This window comes from Vombatus ursinus, unplaced genomic scaffold (genome assembly GCF_900497805.2).
Source record: "Vombatus ursinus unplaced genomic scaffold, bare-nosed wombat genome assembly UNPS02014821.1, whole genome shotgun sequence".
NCBI classification, from domain to species: domain Eukaryota; kingdom Metazoa; phylum Chordata; class Mammalia; order Diprotodontia; family Vombatidae; genus Vombatus; species Vombatus ursinus.
Window position 1 is genome coordinate 12018430 of NW_020954599.1, and position 18866 is coordinate 12037295.

Below are 18866 nucleotides of genomic sequence, written 5' to 3' on the forward strand. Positions count from 1 at the left end.
CAGCCAAAAAAACTTAAAGATGCTTGCTTCTTCAAAGAAAAACTACAGCAAATCTGGACACCATACTAAAAAAGCAGAGACATTGTCTAGCTGACAAAGGTCCATAGTGTCAAAGCTATGGTTTTTCCGGTAGCAGTATATGGCTGTGAAAGCTGGACTTATAAGGAAAGCTGAGAAGCACAGGATTGATGCTTTCCAATTGTGGTGCTAGAGAAGACTTTTGAGAATCTCTTGGACAGCAAGGAGATCAAATAAGTCAATGCTTAAAGAAATTAATTCAGGTTACTCACTGGAAGGACAAACACTGAAGCTAAAGCTTAATACTCTGGCCACTCATTGGAAAAGACCCTGATGTGTGGGAAAGACTGAAGGCAAAAGGAGAAGGGGACAGCAGAGGAAGAGATGAATAGATAGCACCTACTTCACAGGGTTGTGAGGAGCAAACAAAATATTTGTAAAGTATTTCATACTGTGTCTGGCACATGGTAGAGTGTTACGTAAACGCTTATACTCTTCCTTTCTCTTCCATTCCCCATTCATTTGCAAAATGAGAGGGATGGGCAAAATTTCTAGCTCTGGCATTTCATGATTCTGAAGTTCAGTAAAAAAGTGCCCTTATGGGTTAGCAGTTTAGTTGCACTTTTTGGGGATGAGATAGGGGAACAAAACCATGATATATGATTTTTTTAATTCAGAAAATTTATTAGGTGCCTATTGTTTGCAAAGTACCATACTAAGTGAGGGAGATAAAAAATTTAGTGGTGACACAAACCTTGTCATCAAGGAGCTTATAATCCAGTTAGAGAGAAAAGACACAAACAGATAATTACAACACATAATACAACACATAAACTGCATAATAAATGCACTAGATAGGTATAAAATAAAGCATTATGTCAGTTTAGAGGGGAAAGGTTGCTATCTAAACAATAAACACTATGTGTCTACTACGTGCTAAGCTGAGGTAAGGTTTCATGGAAGTAGTTCCTGGTGTTTGTACTGTGGGTTGAAAAAAGATGGGAAAAATTCAACAGGCAAAGAGTCAGAGAAGGCCATTCCAGGCACAAGGATCAGTATGAGCTGAAAGACATCACATATGGGGGATAGAGAAGCCCACCTGAGCTGCAGCAGTAAACATATGAAGGTAAGTCATGGGAGATAAGTAAGAATGATGCCCACAACTTTAATAACATTTCTTTTTTTTTTCCTTTCTTTTTTGGGCTAGGCAATGGGGTTAAGCGACTTGCCCAAGGTCACACAGCTAGTTAATTGTTATGTGTCTGAGGCCGGATTTGAACTCAGGTCCTCCTGACTCCAGGGCTGGTGCTCTATCCACTGCACCACCTAGCTGCCCCCTTTAATAACATTTATGAATCAGAAAGGGACATGGCATGTCATTAGAGGAATGCACGTAGCTCCATAAAAGGTCAAAATCTGAGATAAACAGGTTGCATCAGACAAACAGACAAATACAGTTCAGTTTAGCTGCATTTTCTACCCTGATCTCCCTGGCCTGGATTCTTGCATTTGGCTTTTTGCTTGTTGCAGCCTTTGTAGCAGAAACCAGAGGCCTGGCCTGACTTGGATCCTTGGATTCACACCTTTTCCTATTTTCCCTCATTGATCCACCTACGTGCATGCAGTTATATTCCTGCTATGGAAGAAACGATGGTACTGACTGACTTCCTAAACAGAGTTTCTGTAGATGATGGGGGCAGAGCTGCTAACTGTGGTATAAGCTCCCCAAAATGAGAGAGCCAGGAGCCCAGTGCCAAGCTCTATGGCAGTGGTCCTGCTGAACAGTGCATTTGCTACTCTGCTGGAGGGGTGGTTCGGCTAAATGCTGAGAGATAAAACTCCATTCCCTCTCCATTTGTTCTCCTTTCCAGGTCTTAATGACGATCTCCCTATAGGCTTCTTTTTAATGCACACATGAAAAACTAAAGGGAAGAAAAAAATGCCTGTTTTTCACATTGTAGTTGGGTAGTTCATTGCGTCTGGAACATACATTTCAAAATGGATGATTCTGGCTGAGAACTGAATAAGAGAATGAACAAGGTTACATTTGGTGAGGGTGCAGAGGAAGGAGAGGAGGGAAAATTATCTTATATAATATAAAATATACATATCTTATATGATCAGTGTATGTAAGTAGGATACTACACAAAAACAAGGATGAAAAGGGAATAGGCAGGGTTATGAGACATTTGAACCTGATTCTCATCTAAAATGGTAATAGGATAGAATATAAACACACACGCACACACACACACACACACACACACACACACACACATATACAGAGTTGGGTGTAGAAATAACTTCACTCAACAGGGAAACCAGAAAGGAAGGCAAAAATGAGGAGGAGAAAATAAGAGGGATGGCAAGTGAAAAGAAGTATTAGTTCTATATTACACTAACTTTAATGAAAAAGAGTGAATTCAAAGAGGTTTAAAAGGAAAAAAAAGATATGAACCTATGATTGGGTGCTGGGTGAATGATGGAAAAAGGAGACGAACAGAAGCAGATCTGGTGCTGAACACACACTTTCTCACTACTTTCTTCTTCTTTACGTGGGAGGAAAGTTGGGGGAAGGAGGAACAAAAAGAAGGAAAAGTATAAAAGAAAGAATGGAGAGAAATATACAATTAACAATCATGAATTATGAATGCAAAGAGGATGAACTCACTCATAAAAGAGAAATAGATAACAATGGATTGGAAAGCAGAATCCAACATGTGGTTTATGAGAAACACTCTTGATATATAAATATTAACAGAGTTAAAATAAGGGGTTTGAACAAAACTTATTATACCTTAGCTGAAGTACACACTCAAAAATCCGTATCAATCCAATGAAAAACCATGATTCCACAGGACTGATGATAAAGCATGCCACTCACCTCCTACCAGAGAGGTGACTGAATCAGGGTGCATAATGAGACATATGTTTTCAGACACGGCCAATGTAAGAATTTGTTTGCATGGGTTATGCATATGGGTTACAAAAGTTTTTTTTTCTTTCTTTTTTTTTTTCTAATGGGAGTGGGTTGAAAGGAAGAGAAAATTAATTCTTGTTAACTGACAAAAAGTAAAATAAAATAGAAATTACATTTAAAAAAAGAACATTTGTTGAACTGCATGGTGCTTTTGAAGTTACAAGCTGCTACCTCCCAGAAAAGCCTGTGTTTCTAACCCAAATGTTTGACTGATGATGCTGTATAACTATAAACCTTGGAGTACTGAAATTGCGGAAGAATCAGTGTTGTGAGTGACTCAAAGAACACTGGGAAGATGTCAATGGATATGGAAAAGAGACATGATTTTTCTGGGAAACCAGGAACTCCCAGATGAAGTATGTCCCTGCACTAATACAGGTTGGTACCTTCTCTGCACAATATAGTCTTAGAGGCATGCCCAGAGTACTGCAAGGTTCAGTGACTACTTGTAGTTCAAAGTTCTTCATCCTTTCTGAACTACTCAAGCTACACTGATCTCCCACAGCACCTTACACATAGCAGACACTCAATGTTTGTTGAATTAATTAGCTCTAGTATGTTTATTCCATACTGAACACTTAAGGATGCAACTAGAAATAGTTAGTCTGCACACACCCAGAAACCTAAAAGCAAGGGGAAAAGGCTTCTGCATGGCAAACAGCTATCACAAAGTCCATGCACATTATTTTACAGTAGAAGGATAAGGACATTCAGGTCCTTACCCAAACAACTGTGTGTAAAATAAAATGACAAACTATAGCAATAAAACGAGAAAAATAAATTGAGGAAATAAGAAGAGGCAAGGAGGAGGTAATTATTTCTATCTGCAAACAATATGATGGTTTACTGAAAGAACCTCAGAGACTATAAAAATATTGAAACAATTATTAACTTCAATGAAATACCAGAATAACAAAATAATCCCACGAAAATCGGACTCTGCGTACATTAACTAACCAAACCCAGAAGAAAGAGACAAAGAAATTCCATTAAAAATTATAAGATGGATAAAATATTTGGTTTTTAATCTGCCATGGCATACAAAGGAGACATATAAACAACTACAAAGCACTCTTTATAGAAAAAGGAAGACAATTAATTGAATAGAGACACTTAATATTCATTTTTAGGTTGCACTAAGATGACAATAATACATAAAATAATTTACAAGTTTAGTGATCTACCCAAATTACCAAGGATTTACTTTATATAGAACTAATAGTGTAAGAAGAGAAGGTTTAGATACAGGGGTGGGGAACCTGTAGCCTCGAGGCCACATGTGGCCCTCTAGGTCCTCAAGTATGGCCCTCTGACTGAAAGAAATCAAACTCCACAGTCTGGATTCAGTCAAAGGGCCACACTTGAGGACCTAGAGGGCCAAACGTGGCCTCGAGGCTGCAGGTTCCCCACCCCTGGTTTAGAATATAAAGGAAAAATAGAGTAAACAATGGGAATGAAGAGAACGTAGATACACTAGATCTCAGATTATATAGATTGTAGAAAGTAAGTTTAGATCATAGATTTATAAAAAATACATATTAAAATTATTAAGTGTTGGCTAAAATATAGCAAAGTACATCTATAGAAGGGCTTTCTGCCTTTTGGTTTCCTTGATATATGGTAGGTAAGGGGAGGTTGAATACCAGTGGGTCAGGCTGTCCAACCCTGCCAGAGTCTGGTGCCTGGTGGGGGAGGACTTGCTGAATGAGGACATTGGGGATTAACCTGGTCAGCTGTTAGTACGTTGGGTTGTTACCTTGACATGGTTCTTAGTGTCTTAGACTGGAAACAGCTGAAGCTGTTTTATGCATTAGGAATAATTCTAATCGAAGAGAGACCTGAGAGGTCATGAGAATTGCAGAGTACCTAGTCTCCGCTCTGGCTGGACATGTGACCCAGAATTCATTAGAACAGCATTTGCCACATGAAGTATACATGACCTTAGTATGCATTTATAATTATACATATGCATACTCATATACATGCACATACATAACCCTGGGCAAGTCACTTAATTTCTCAGGGCTCTAAGCAGCTCTTTAACACTGAAATTTGCAAAAGGATTATGGAAATAAGTAACTTTCAGATCTGCGGCAAGGCAGAGAATTCTTAACCAAGTAAGGGACAGAATTAATCATAAAAGGAAAAGGAAAAAAAAATAAACACTTTTAACTGTATGAAATACATAAAAAGTGTTTGCATGAACAAAATCAGCGCACTTCTAGACAAGGAATGATTGGAGACTAGATTCAGAGCTAGAAGAGACATTGGAGACCATCAATCGCTCTCATTTTACAGATGAGGAAACTGAAGCACAGAGAGGTTATGTGATTTGTTCATGGTCACATAGCTAGTAACCTTCTCAGGAAAGATGTAGAGCTAGGTCTTCTTGAATCCAAGTCCAACTTTCTATCCACTACTCTACACTTCCCTCCAAAGGGAAAAGGAATGTTATCGATTGGGGTGGAAAAGTATCTTTGCATCAAATATCTTATAAAAATGTGATATCTAACTCAGGGAGAGAACTGACCTACATACCTAAGACTAGCAACCATTCCCCAGTAAATAAGTGGTCAAAAAAAATTATTACAACTTTTCAGAAGAAATGCAAATGGCTAGCAATCATATAAAAAATGTTCCAAATCACTCATAAAAAGTAAAATATGGCTTGAAACAACTCTGAGGCTTCACCTCATTACCTTCAACATGGTAAGTGATCAAACATGGGAAAAATTTTGGAAAGGCTCCAGGAAGGACAGGACACCAAAATGTTGATGATGTAGTTATGAACTGGTAAAACCATTTTGGAAAAGACTTCAGAATTATTCCTGAAAAGCTACTAAACTGTTTACAGTGCCAGGGGTGGGGAACCTGTGGCCTTGAGGCCACATGTGGCCCTCTAGGTCCTCAAGTGCAGCTCTCTGACTGAATCCAAACACCACAGAAAAAATCCCCTTAATAAAAGGATTTGTAAACTTTGTAAACTTTATTTGTAAAAAATTGTAAACTTCATGCTGTTTGACTCAGAGAATCTTTTAGTGGGCGTATACCCCAAAGAGGTCAATGACAGAGAACTAATGGTCCCATATATACCAAAACATTCATAGCACCAGTCTTTGTTATAGCAAAACAAAACAAAACAGGGAAACAAAATGAGTACCCAATGTTTGGAGAACTGTAGAAACTGCAGCCTATAAATGTAAAAGAATTTTATTGTGCCTTAAAAAAAAAGAATATTTAATATAAGGAATTCAGAAAAACATGGAAAGATTTTTATGAGTTGCCAAGGAGCATATCAAAGTGAACAATCTGCACAATAACTACAATGATATATTTTTCAAAACTCAAAAAGGACCTGCATTCAGATTAATTTTAACAAGCAACTGGTTCTGGAAAACAGTGGCTGAACTCTTTCATTGCCCTCAGTAGAAAGTTGGTGCACTACAAATGAAAGTGGAATGTTGCAGAAATCATCTACCTCTTTCCTTTGTGGGTCAGTTTTGCTTAATTATCATACTGAGTGTTCAATTTGGATGATGTAAATCAAGCTATAAGATGTTACAAAACATATTCGTCAATTAAAAATAAAATGAGGGGTTTGAATTAGATAAGGATCTTTAAATTCTAACAAGTCTGATTCTGTGGGTTTAAGTCACAGCTCTGACAATAGTTGTACAGTCTTGGACAAGTCACTATTCTCACCTGTCTGTGCGTCAGTTTCTCCAGTTACAAGATGGTGACAATAATATTTGTACTCCACCTTACAGAATGGTTGTGACTGTGTTTTGTAAATAAAAAAATACTAAATAAACAGATTACTACTACAACAATAGAGTAAATTACAAAAAGCAAAGACGGAGACAGAAACGGAAGGTGACACGATGGTAGGATGAAGATAATATTGTTGTTGTTGTTTGTCCTTTGTTTTCAAAGAGGACCATGGCATCAGGGAGGTGAAGTGAACTGGATTTAAGTGCGGGAGGGCTATGCAAATTCATCAGCCTCACTATCTCCTCCAGAGCCATCTGGGTCCAGTGGCAAGATATAAATCAGGACGACTGGAGATGGCCCTGGATGCAGCGGGAGACCTTGGCCTTTTTAAGCTAAGCTCGTTCCCAGGTCTCAGTTTGACTGAGGCAAAGCTCATTCAGTGATTAAGGCTGGGTAAGCATGAGAGTATTAAGAAGCAGACAGAATGATGAAAATCACACAGGAATGTGGGACCATTTAATATAAGGGAAAAAAGTCTTTTTATACTTCTATAATCCTGAAAAATGTACAGTATAATAACTGATGTTTGTAATGACGGTCATTCAGTAGAATCTCCCTCTAGTCCTCCCATCCCCAATATTATAGGGAATTTATTGTCTCTATAAAACATCTGAAGCAATAATTTCAAAAGAACTGTTCATTCTTTCCCTGAAAGAAGACTCTAATCTAGTATCAATCAACAAATATTTTCTTAAAACCTACTCTATGAACTATACTGTTAGGTTGTCTGAGGCATGGAAAGATTTCCATCAAAAAATGCTAAAAGACAAAGAGATTTGGCACTTAGAGGAGTAAGCTTCTATTATATCTATCTTAATACTTTTTTGACTGACTGATTAGAATCCATGTGCAGAGAAAACATGATAAACAATAGTTTCAGACTTTTATAGTTCTTTTTCTAAGACCTTCAACATTTCCATTTTTGTGAAAAAGCAAAGGAAATATCAAAAGCAACAAAAGGGACTTTTTTGGGGGGGGTATAATGTACTGAAAGAAGCTACATAGTAGGGGATTTAACCTTGGATCTGTAATATTTTAATAACCACATTTCAATATAATTTGTTTCTTTTATAATCTTGTATATTTTATTTTATGTATTTATAAACATTCTGAGAAAGGGTCCACCAGCCTTCCGAAGAGCACATTTTCTAGAAATTTTCTAATATAAATACTATTCTAATATAAATATGCATAATATCTTTATACTAGGCAGTTTTAAAGTGTTGGGTCAACCTATTCTAAAGTGAATAAATATGTTAAATGGTTTGTGATAGGTAAACATAATATCTTAGATGTATCAAGTACCTTCATATAAGTAATCTGATAATGACAGGTAGCACCACATAGTGGAAAAAATGCTGGATTCGGAGTCAGAGGACCTGAGTTTGTATCTTGCCTCTGCTACCTGAACTAACTGGGCCTAAGTCTCTCATCTGGAAAATGAGGATTTAGGGTAGAAGGAATCTGAGGCTTTTTCCAGTTCTAGATCTATAATTTCATGAGTGCTCTGAGGGATGTATGTAGTTATTGTTTAGCTGGCTATATACAGCAGTTAGTCATGGTTTCCTCCCTTTATTTTCTTGTGCATGTTTATGTATTATAAACATACTTGAATTAATGGTGTTTTGGAAAGATCTGGAAAGTGGCAAAAGACCTAATCATCCTAGATGTGCCAAGAATTAGGTGATCAATCTTGAACACTTTGCCATGAGGGCTGTAGTTTTTTCATTAGTAAAATGAGTGGGGGAGACTGGACAGCTTCTAAATAGGCCCTGCCTAGTTCTGACATTCTGCAATTCTAAAAATGCCTCCTCATGGCCCAAGATCCAACCACAGATTTTACAAAACATATCTTACTGCTCTACAAATACTTTAATTGACTTGTTGTAAGACTTTTCATAAGGAGAAGTCATGCCAAGAAAAACAGAAGGCCTTTTCATGTCAGAATTTATAATAATGATGATGATAATAATGAGAAGTAATCTCCTCCCATGAACTCCCTTACAAAGGGCTTTCATTATTAACAATAAACTTGTTCAGATGTGAACCTCTCACTGCGCCAACAGGATTTTTAAAAACACTCCACTGGTTCTCTTCCTCCTCCTCTGCTTTTCCTTCCCAAGCTCCATTAACCACCATTTAGAAAATTTCCTAATACTTACGTCTGGAATAAAGCCGATCTCGTTGAGATGGTTATTCAGCTCTGGGTCATGGAATGCAATCATCTGAGAGAACACTGTTAGATATTCTGAAATGACAACAATGTTTAAGACAACTGTCACTAATGCAAAGTTTGGGGGGAAAAAATCTCAACCAGGAACACAATTCCCATAATCAGAATCTTGCTTGCTACATGAATCACTTTTAATAGAATCGGGTTTCCTGAATTTTTCTAGGGAGAAAGCTGGGTGCTTCAGAGAAGTAGCATTGACAGTTCCCCCATTTGCTAACCATTTGACTCAATTACCACAAACTGAAAAATAAAATAACCCCCATATTAGCTAGACAATGCCATTAACTTATTTTCTGTCTCCACAGCACTTACGTATTATCTTCAGTTCTATAGAATATCCAGGATAAATAAGTATAGATTGATATTTTCCTATTGAACTTTCCCTAAACTAATTTTTGTGATTTTTTGAAGTCAATACAGTTTTTATAGTTTCTAAGAGGATAATTTGAATAAATCTAAAAAAGTTACAAAATCATTTCACCTTGAATTTGTATCAATCTAAGTATTTGCATTTGGCATATTCATTAGTTAATTTCTATTGACAATATCTCAACTAGAATAATTCCTACCCCAAAAATATTACCATTTCTCACAGGGTTGAGGAAAATGCTCTCCTTGTATATCTGACTTGTTATAAGTAAATCCGGCACATATGGGATGGGGTGCAAGTGTGTGTGCATGGGGGAACCTGACAGCCTGCAGAAGCAATCTACCCTGATTTCTGGTTTTTAGGTTGAAAGGACACCAATAGGACGAAAAATTAACTTAGATTTATACAACCATCTAAAACTGCCTTCATTAAAACTAGTGTCATTTCTCAAACCAAGATCTATCTAATTAAACTGATCTCTAAAATTCCTGAGAGCACTTCCTATCAGTTTGCATCTTTCTACTTTAATATTCCACAATTCCCTCTCCAAGGCTTATTCCTGAGTTCCTCTTATCTTTCCAGAAACTTCCATTTTCCTTTGCCTTATTTTTGAGGAAACAATGTATTTTACAATTATTCACCAATTCTCACAATGGTAGGTGTATCTTCTGTATCATTACTCACCTTGCACATAGGAAAATGGAGGCAAGAAGATGACATGTACATACTGTATAGCACAATAACAGAAGTACAGTTGAACTTGGGATCTATCATGAAAACATGTACATGCTCAAATAATACTTGAAAAGAATAGGCGCTCACCTTTTTTGCTATTCGCTCTAGATATCCACTTTTTTTCAAATCTACAAGCTTAATAAATTGCTATTACCATGCTTACTATATGCCAGGCATATGCTAAGTGTTGAGGATACAAAGAAAGGGAGACATAGTCTCTGACCTCAGGAGTTCACATTCTAATGGTGATTTCATTTATAGATTTTAATGAGTGATGTATTGCTGAGCAGATCTGAAAGTCATAGGGATCTGCTTGCCAGATTTAAGGCCCCCCTAGTCTCCTTCACACAATTAGCAACAGCAAATTTGAAGTCGATTTACCCAGAAGCTAGAGGTGAGTAAAGTCAGTAATCACATAAATTCAGCTGTATGCTGTGAAAGCTGAATTGTTATTAAGTTCTGAAAAATACATTTCATTTTAACAAGAAATTCATGCCCGGGGCAGTTCTGCACAGATATTCTCTAGTTTGTTAAATATCAACCTTATTTGAATAGCCAGGCTCATAAAATATAATTACTGTGCAGGATTATATGGTTAATTAAGAGCCTACTGCAGACACATAATCCTTTACGAAAATGTATCTTTTAGGCTCAGCCAAACATTGCTACCTGAAAGTATACCATATGTAGTATTCCTCTCCGAGTTTTGGTATTCTACATCTATAAACCATTAATTGGTCTTCCATCTTTCTTCATATAAAGAAGTAAGACTAGCATAAACTTTATTTTAAAACATTTTTAGTATAAACTTTAGTTGCTTAGGCTAGGCCCTGAAAGAAGATGAATTCTAGCCTTGTTGTACTCTTTGCAAAGCCTTCTATAAAAGGAGATAAAATTGTAATGATGTAATCAGACACAATGCATCCTATCACATTAAAACTGCTGCAGAAAGGCATTAAAGAATTTCATGTAGGAAACAACATATTTTTCTCCCCACTGAGAGGTGAAATCTCACTCTCCCTGAATATCTCATGCCACTGTCACTTCGAAACTCAGTGTTACTATGAGACGTTATTAAATAAGAGACTTAGGAGGATCGATTTGCACTAGCCACAGGAGGTATCTGGTGCCCTGAATAACAAGAGCTTTGAGGTTTGCAAAGAGCTTTACAAGCGCACCCTCACTTTATCCTCAAAACAACTTCTAGAGGTAACTGCTATTATTATTCCCAATTTCTTTTTAACTTTAGCAGCACATATTGGAATAAGTTCTATGTTATTTATTGCACAAACCCCAAACTATTTCTACTAATCATCCTGAATATTTTTGCATTTTAATTTCATCTAGTTCTTTGTAATGAAGAAAAAGACTAAATACCTGGAGCATTATTCAACAGACTCCTCTCATTTCTTTTCAGTATTTTATGTGCCAAAAGAAAACAGTATTATTCCTTTTAATCTTTCCAAAAACGGCAATTCTGTCATTTAAAACTATTCTTTATCTTTTACATCTTTTTAAAAAGGAAATCTCAAGGGAATGTAGTGTAAAGGCTTTCACATTGGCATTACATTTACGTGTGTGCGTGTGTGCGTGTGTGTGTGTGTGTGTGTGTGTGTGGTACAATTGTTTAAAGCAAAGCCATCTGTTTATTCCAATACACAATTTCACATAACAGATGCAGAACTAAAGATTTCAGGAGACCCCACATGGTCAACCTCATTTTCTCCTCTCTGATCAAACTTTCAACTATGATCGTTTTAGTGGAGGTAGGGATGAGATGAGGGAATGAAGTGACATATTTAAGGCAGGCTAGTTCCTTTATTGTCACAGATCAAAAAGTAAATTTCTCAGTTGTGTGACTATTGTGTTATTTTCCATTAAGTTGCCAACTTGTTCTGGAGATGAAAAGTGCAGATATATATACATATATTCACAAATTTCTTGTCAACTGTTTGCTAAAAACCAAGGCATTATGAGACATTTGTGACTCATAACACTGTAAAGGGGGGCCTAAGTGATTCACTTCCCATTAGAAATCCTGCCAGCTGGTTCTTTTTGGATAACTAGACAAGGACTCAGGAGACCTTCGTCAGTCCTTATATATGTGAGGGGGGGAAAGGTTAGAGTTCTGAAAAAGATGGATTCTTTGGGGTGACTTCTCTGAGTCTTTCTCATTTCTTACACAGTTTTTCAAGTGACACTAGCAATTGAATAATCCCTTTTGGGCTTTGTGAGAGATCTGCAAAGACCCACATCAACTCCTATTCTCTTTATTCCCAGTGAGGCCATTCTATGTCTTAGGACAGGTTTTCTTAGTCACCCTACTCAGGCTATTTTGTGGGAATTGCAAACTCGCTTCAAAAATAAATCCTCTGATTTCCAATATCATTACCACTATGTTCACATATGTTAATGTTGTGGGTCCTAAAGGGAGTATATGACGACTGTCCCCAAACAAGTACCTCTCTTTTGTATGATAAAAAAACAAGCTGAGCATAGTCTCATTTTTATCCAGCGTATTTGATCATTGGCTCCAAGACTGTGCAGGGTTTAACAGTCATTTTGGAAAGTTTCTAGATTCCTAATCTATAAAATGATGGAATTATATTATCTATAATGTCCCTTCTACCACTATCCAGAGCTGTGATCACATTAGTAATTTTGAAAAAACTCATATACCGTAACACCCAGCTGATGGAGACCAAAGGCTGTACATACTAAAAATAATTTGTTTCCCCTCTTCTCCTACTCCACTGTGCTTTTGTTCAGGTATAGCCACAGAAAGACATTCACTAGACAAGCTGGGGAGATACCATGATTTTGTATAACAATAGCCTTTTATTTTGCTTTGAATTCTCTTGATGTTGGGAAGCACTGAATCACAACACAATGCAATACAACGCCATGGAAAATGTGGTGGATGTGAAGTCAAAGGAACTGGTTGTTCAAACCCAGCTCTTCTACTTTGTCCCTGTTTGATATTGGGAAAGATATTTACCCTCTACAAAATAAAGGGGTTGAATTAGATGGCCTCAAAGATCCCTTCCAGTTCCATATCTATGACACCATAATCATTCTTTTGTCCCATACCCTGGGTGAACACCTGGTTTGCACACCAGGATCGTTAGAAACCTCCACCTGTATTTCTTTTGCCCTTGCCCAGGCATAGTTTATCATCACTCAGATCCTAACCTTTATGTTCCATCCATAATGACATCAAGATACTTTTCTCAGGTTGTAGTTTTCTTCTATAAAAGGCTATGAAGATCAATTGGGTCAGATCCACAATTGCCTCCTGTCCCTAACATCTGAATGGCCTCTTAGTTTCAAAAGGCCATTATGTTATTTTCCATTAAGTTGCCAACTTGTTCTGGAGATGAAAAGTACAGATATATACAAATATGTTCACAAATTTCTTGTCAACTGTTTGACATTTTTTGTGAGAGATCTGCAAAGACCCATATCAACTCCTATTCTCTTATTCCCAGTGAGGCCATTCTATGTCTTAGGACAGGTTTTCTTAGTCACCCTTACTGGATATTAGGTCATTTAACAATGTTTCTGAAAACCTCATCAAAAAACGTTTCCGGCCCGCTTATGAATCTAAACTAGAGAGCAACAAGGTCTAGCATCATGTGACTTTAATCAGGGCTGTGTGGGTGAGTGAATATCTGTTATTTGAGGATGATAAGAATAAGATGGATGAATCCTAATTGAGGTCTGAAAATTATCACCTTTCTAAACACATCCTTTCTTGGTACCTAAGAGATGAAGCAGGGAAGGTTGGGGACACCAGCTTTTCTTCATCCACACAGATGGGTACTTGTGGATAAAGTCCACATAGCAATTCAGAATCCTTCATGAGTACTTAAACATTATTTTTCAGGGCAAATTTTAAAATGAAGCTTTTCATGGTGCCATTAGTGTGCAAATGAAATAACAATGAAAGTTCTAAGTATCTGTTTAAATTGCTAGTGAATAGGGTAATCAGTCATTTCTCTAAAGTCAATTAAATAATTAAATACATAAGCAACTGTGTAATTTGCCTTTGAATTTAATCTTATCAGTTCCTGTGACATTTGATTTTTCCCAACTATAAGAAAAAATTGTACAGGGGGAATTTATGCCATCTGAAACTATTAAAATCGTGTGTGTGTGTGTGTGTGTGTGTGTGTGTGTGTGTGTGTGTGTGTGGTGGGGTATTCCTGGTACAGAAACTCCCTCCATGGATGGATTAACCTTATGGTCTTTGAGAGAAGTCTGTGGCATGGAGAAGTTAAGCAATTTACCCACAGTAACACAGTCACTCTGTGTCAGCAGAACATGAACCTATGTCTCCTTGACTCCAAGAATGCCGTCTTGCTTATAGAATGACTATAAGGTCATTCTAATTTTACTTTTTAGGTAAAGCCTTGGGGACAGGGGGAGGGCAGTGCCATGATGGCAGAGAGAAGGCAGGAAGTTGCCTGAGCTCTCCTCAGTTTACCTTGGAAACAATGTTAAATCAAACCTCTAAACGGATTCTGGAGTAACAGAACCCACAAAAAGATGGAGTGAAACAATTTTCCAGCTTCAGATACCTTAGAAGGGCTTCAGGAAAGGTCGGTCTCACGTAGGTAAATGGGGAGTGCAGCCCAGTTCAGATGGTGTCTGGGCAAGCCAGAGGGAGGCTCTTAGCCACAGCACAGATCAGCAACTGATGCCCCTCCGTCCTGGCTCAGCAGGACAGTGGTATAGCAGGCCAGTTGCAAGGCCGCCAGTCCCAGTGCAGAAGCAAATTATGAGCCCTGGAACCCCAGCACAACAGGTGTGACTAGGCTGGGTCACGCTAGCACAGTAGGCAAGCCACAAGCATCTAAAGCCCCAGAGTGGCAAGCCAGTAACCAGGCTCCTGGCCCCCAGCATAAGAAGCTTGGGACAGTGTCCCCCGTGCCCCAGGAGCAGAGCTCAACTTTAAAAGTCATGAAATGGTTAAAAAATAAGCAAGAAACAGAAAAGAGCCCTAACCATAGAAAACTACTATGGCAACAGGGAAGATCAAAACAAACTCAGATGAGGACAACAATGTCAAAATGCCTACATGTGAAGCTTCAAAGGGGAATATGAATTGGTCTCAAGTCCAAAAAGTCCTCTGGGAAGAGCTCAAAAATTTTAAAAATCAAGTAGTAGAAGTAAAAGAAAAATTGAGAAAAGAAATGAGAGTTATACAGAAGAATCATGAAAAAAGAGTTAACAGCTTGGAAAAGGAAGCACAAAAATTGACTGAAGAAAACAACTCCTTAAAAAACAGAATTGGCCAAATGAAAAGGAGATACAAAAGGTAACTGAAGAAAATCATTCCTTAAAAATTAGAGCTGGGCAAGTGGAAGCTAATAACTCTATGAGACATCAAGAACCAGTCAAGCAAAATCAAAAGAATGAAAAAATAGAAGAAAATGTAAAATACCTCACTGAATAAACAACTGACCTGGAAATAGATAAAGGAGAGATAATTTAGGAATTACTGGACTACCTGAAGGTCATGATAAAAAATAAACAATCAAACAAACAAAAACCCAAACCTGGACAGCATCTTCCAAGAAATTATCAAGGAAAACTGCTCTGATATCCTGGAAACAGAGGGCAAAACTGGAATTGAAAGAATCCACCCCAGGAAAGAGATAATGCCTCTGTTTCACAGGTATTATTAAAGCAATGCCTTTCTGATTGCCAGGGCAATAAGTAGGAATGAGGTAAAGATTTCTAATGCTGGGATATAAGTAGAAATATGAAATTTTTTTTGAAGGCAATTGGGGTTAAGTGACTTGCCCAGCGTCCCACAGCTAGTGTCAAGTGTTTGGTCTGAAGCCGGATTTGAACTGACTCCAGGGCCAGTGCTCTATCCACTGTGCCACCTAGTTGCCCCGAGATATGAAATATTCTTCCAAAGTTATTTCTTAAAGCAACTTTTCACTTGTTGGGAAAAGTATAACATCTTTTTTGACTCTAAATTAGGCAAAATTTTTAAAAATGGCATTTATTCAATTATTTTTTAAAAAATGAATAGTTTCAAAGTTAAACAAAATCTAGCATTTCAAGTGCAAATTTTATCAAGTGTGATAAGTGAGAAAACTAAAGAGTTTTTTTAATAAACATTAATTGATCATATAGATGATATGACTATAAAATTAATATAAAAAGATAGGATCAATTGAATTGTTAACCTACAATACACATGGGATTAAAGTCCTTTTGGAAAATCTCTCTACTAATTTCTTAGATACTTGAGCTCAAAATATTACTTTTTAAAAAAAATTAAGGAAGTAAAGATTCTCTCTGTTTGCATAAACCTTTTTTTTACAAAGCACTCGTTAATTATTATTCTATCATTCAATTGGTGATACAAGTCTCTTTCAATAATGTAAAAACTTCATTTTAATTTGCATGCTTGGTAGACTTTAAACTAATTCCCATAGAGGAAATCATTCATTTGAAACTGGAAAAAATGTAATCTTCAATCAAAATCTTTGCAACAGTTTTGAAACACAACTGCACTTAGCACCTATTTTAAAAATAACTCATGGTATAAAGGGATGGTCGGAGGTATTAATCATGTCATGCCACAGGGTAACATGCTACAAACTCAGATTTCTTTTTGATTTGTGACCAATTTGAGTGGCAGTGAGTATGAAAGATATTTTAAAAGTCAGTGTTACCAGTGATACTACATTCTTGTTTGTGCAGAACACAGAGAGAAAAGCCAGATGGAAAAACAGACCAGGAAGGAATAAGTCCTAGGACCAACAAGGACCTTGAATATCTAGTAGATTTCCCTTCCTAATCTTTACAGAAACCATTCCAGATATACCATAGGCCTAAATCACTCCAAATTTTGTAACTTTTTCTCCTAAGATTGGCATTACGCCCCATTACCAGTTTACTTCTCTAAAATGCTTTTAAACTCCACTTAATATGGTGTTATTCTCAAACTTATTAACATGTTCTCACCTCTGCAATTCAAGTCATGGATAAAAATTATAAACAGTACACAGAGGATAGACCTGTAAGACAACTCATGCCCTCCAAGGTAGGCTTGAGCTATCCTTTGAAATCGAGTAAGTTCTTCAACCTCTGAGATGCTACCAAAATCACCTTAATGTATAGAACTGACCAGTGTCCCCTACTTCCCACGAAATTCATGGTTCTTGGCTGTGTCCTTTGGAAAACTATCTTAAATTAACTTCATCTATTGTCCAGACTAAGAGTATTTAATCACAATCTAACTCTTCCCCTTTTAATTAATTCTGTGATTGTTTTTATGTGTAGCTATTGATATTAACTATACAGTGACCCACTGATTCCTCTTGTAATATTCTATAAGTTCTTGGAGGACAAGGTGCTCCTGTTTCCTCATCTATAAAACATGAAGGTTGGATTAAATGATATCCAAGGTCTCTTTCAGCTCTCAATCTATCCTATGACTAAGTTTTATCTTTCTTATGAACCTTCAAGGACTCTATTTGCATACGATACATATTTAACAAATATTGACTGGCTGTCTTTTTAAAAATCCATTTATAACCTTATTCCAGTATAACAATTATAAATAGTTTAAAAAGGAAAGTTTTCCATAAATTATTTTCACTTTCTGCATGTTATCATTCATCTTTATTTAAAAGCTAAAAACACATTCACTTCAACTCACATAGTCAGACTACAAGTTAAGAGCTCACATTTCAGTGCTAAAAACTGAATTTCTAGTTTCTATTTTGTAGGTAAGTGTTAAATGACACTGATCCATTTAGTTTATGGAAAAAAATAACATATAGGTTGGAGAAATACATAACTATTTTCTCACTATCATGTAAATGATGCTGAAAGGAAAGATACTTTGATGAATTCATGATCTTGCTGAAGTGGGTACTTCTTTCATTGGCAAAAATTAATACATTCTCATCCTGTATGATTCTTATCAAATTTTTTTCCATCATCTTCCATTGAGTCATCCAGTGCAACTTCTTCTGGTCTTTTAATATTTTGTAGCTACCTGTACAACACCCAGGCTGCTCATAAAGATATTCCTCCTAACTCATTCTTGATGAGTTAGGATCATAGGGTTATGCATTTAGAGAAGGAAGGAATAACTCTCTGATTTTACAGATGAGAACCTGAGGTCAATGGAATTCTTGACCAAAGTAACATGGGTATGTATCTGAGGTCCTCAATGATATCTTTTATTGTACACGCATCAATGTTAGTAGGCTCCATTCTGTTACTATCCAAAATTATGATTCTTCTGATACCATAGTGTCTTCATGAGATGCATATTAATATTGTATCCTCGGGAAAAAAACTGGTGTTAAGTATTAGGACTTTTAAGGTAACAAGCAGTCCATGAAAATACTGTACAATTTCTCAGATGTGAATTCTGTTGTTCAATTCTGGGTCCAACTCATCATCCAAATACAGTGGCCTCTCCAAGTTATATGCAAAAATGAATAGAATGGTCTAGTCATTTAACAAGACACTTTTTTTCCATCCACTTTTATTTTACTAGTTTAGATGGTTAGTCTGATTTCTTTTGAATGAGTATGTAGTTCACTGTGGAAGCTTTGAAATATTTTAAGTCTTGAAATAATCAATACAATCATCTGCAAAGAGGAGCATCTTTAGAATTTTAACATTGCTTGGGAAAACCTCTTCAGCTAGGGCATCCTCCATTATAAGGGTGGGGGTGTGTGTGTGTGTGTGTGTGTGTGTGTGTGTGTGTGTGTGTGTGT

The 18866-nt window shown here is 36.8% G+C and overlaps 1 protein-coding gene across 2 annotated transcripts in view; it reads right to left on the minus strand.

Annotated features, from left to right (window-relative positions):
* TBCK (TBC1 domain containing kinase) overlaps positions 1-18866 on the minus strand; it is a 256604-nt gene that overhangs the window by 129823 nt on the left and 107915 nt on the right. For both annotated transcript variants that reach the window (XM_027837556.1, XM_027837554.1), the window contains exon 20: positions 8932-9017. In XM_027837556.1, coding sequence (XP_027693357.1) covers positions 8932-9017 — 86 coding nt within the window. The remainder of the gene's footprint in view (positions 1-8931; positions 9018-18866) is intronic.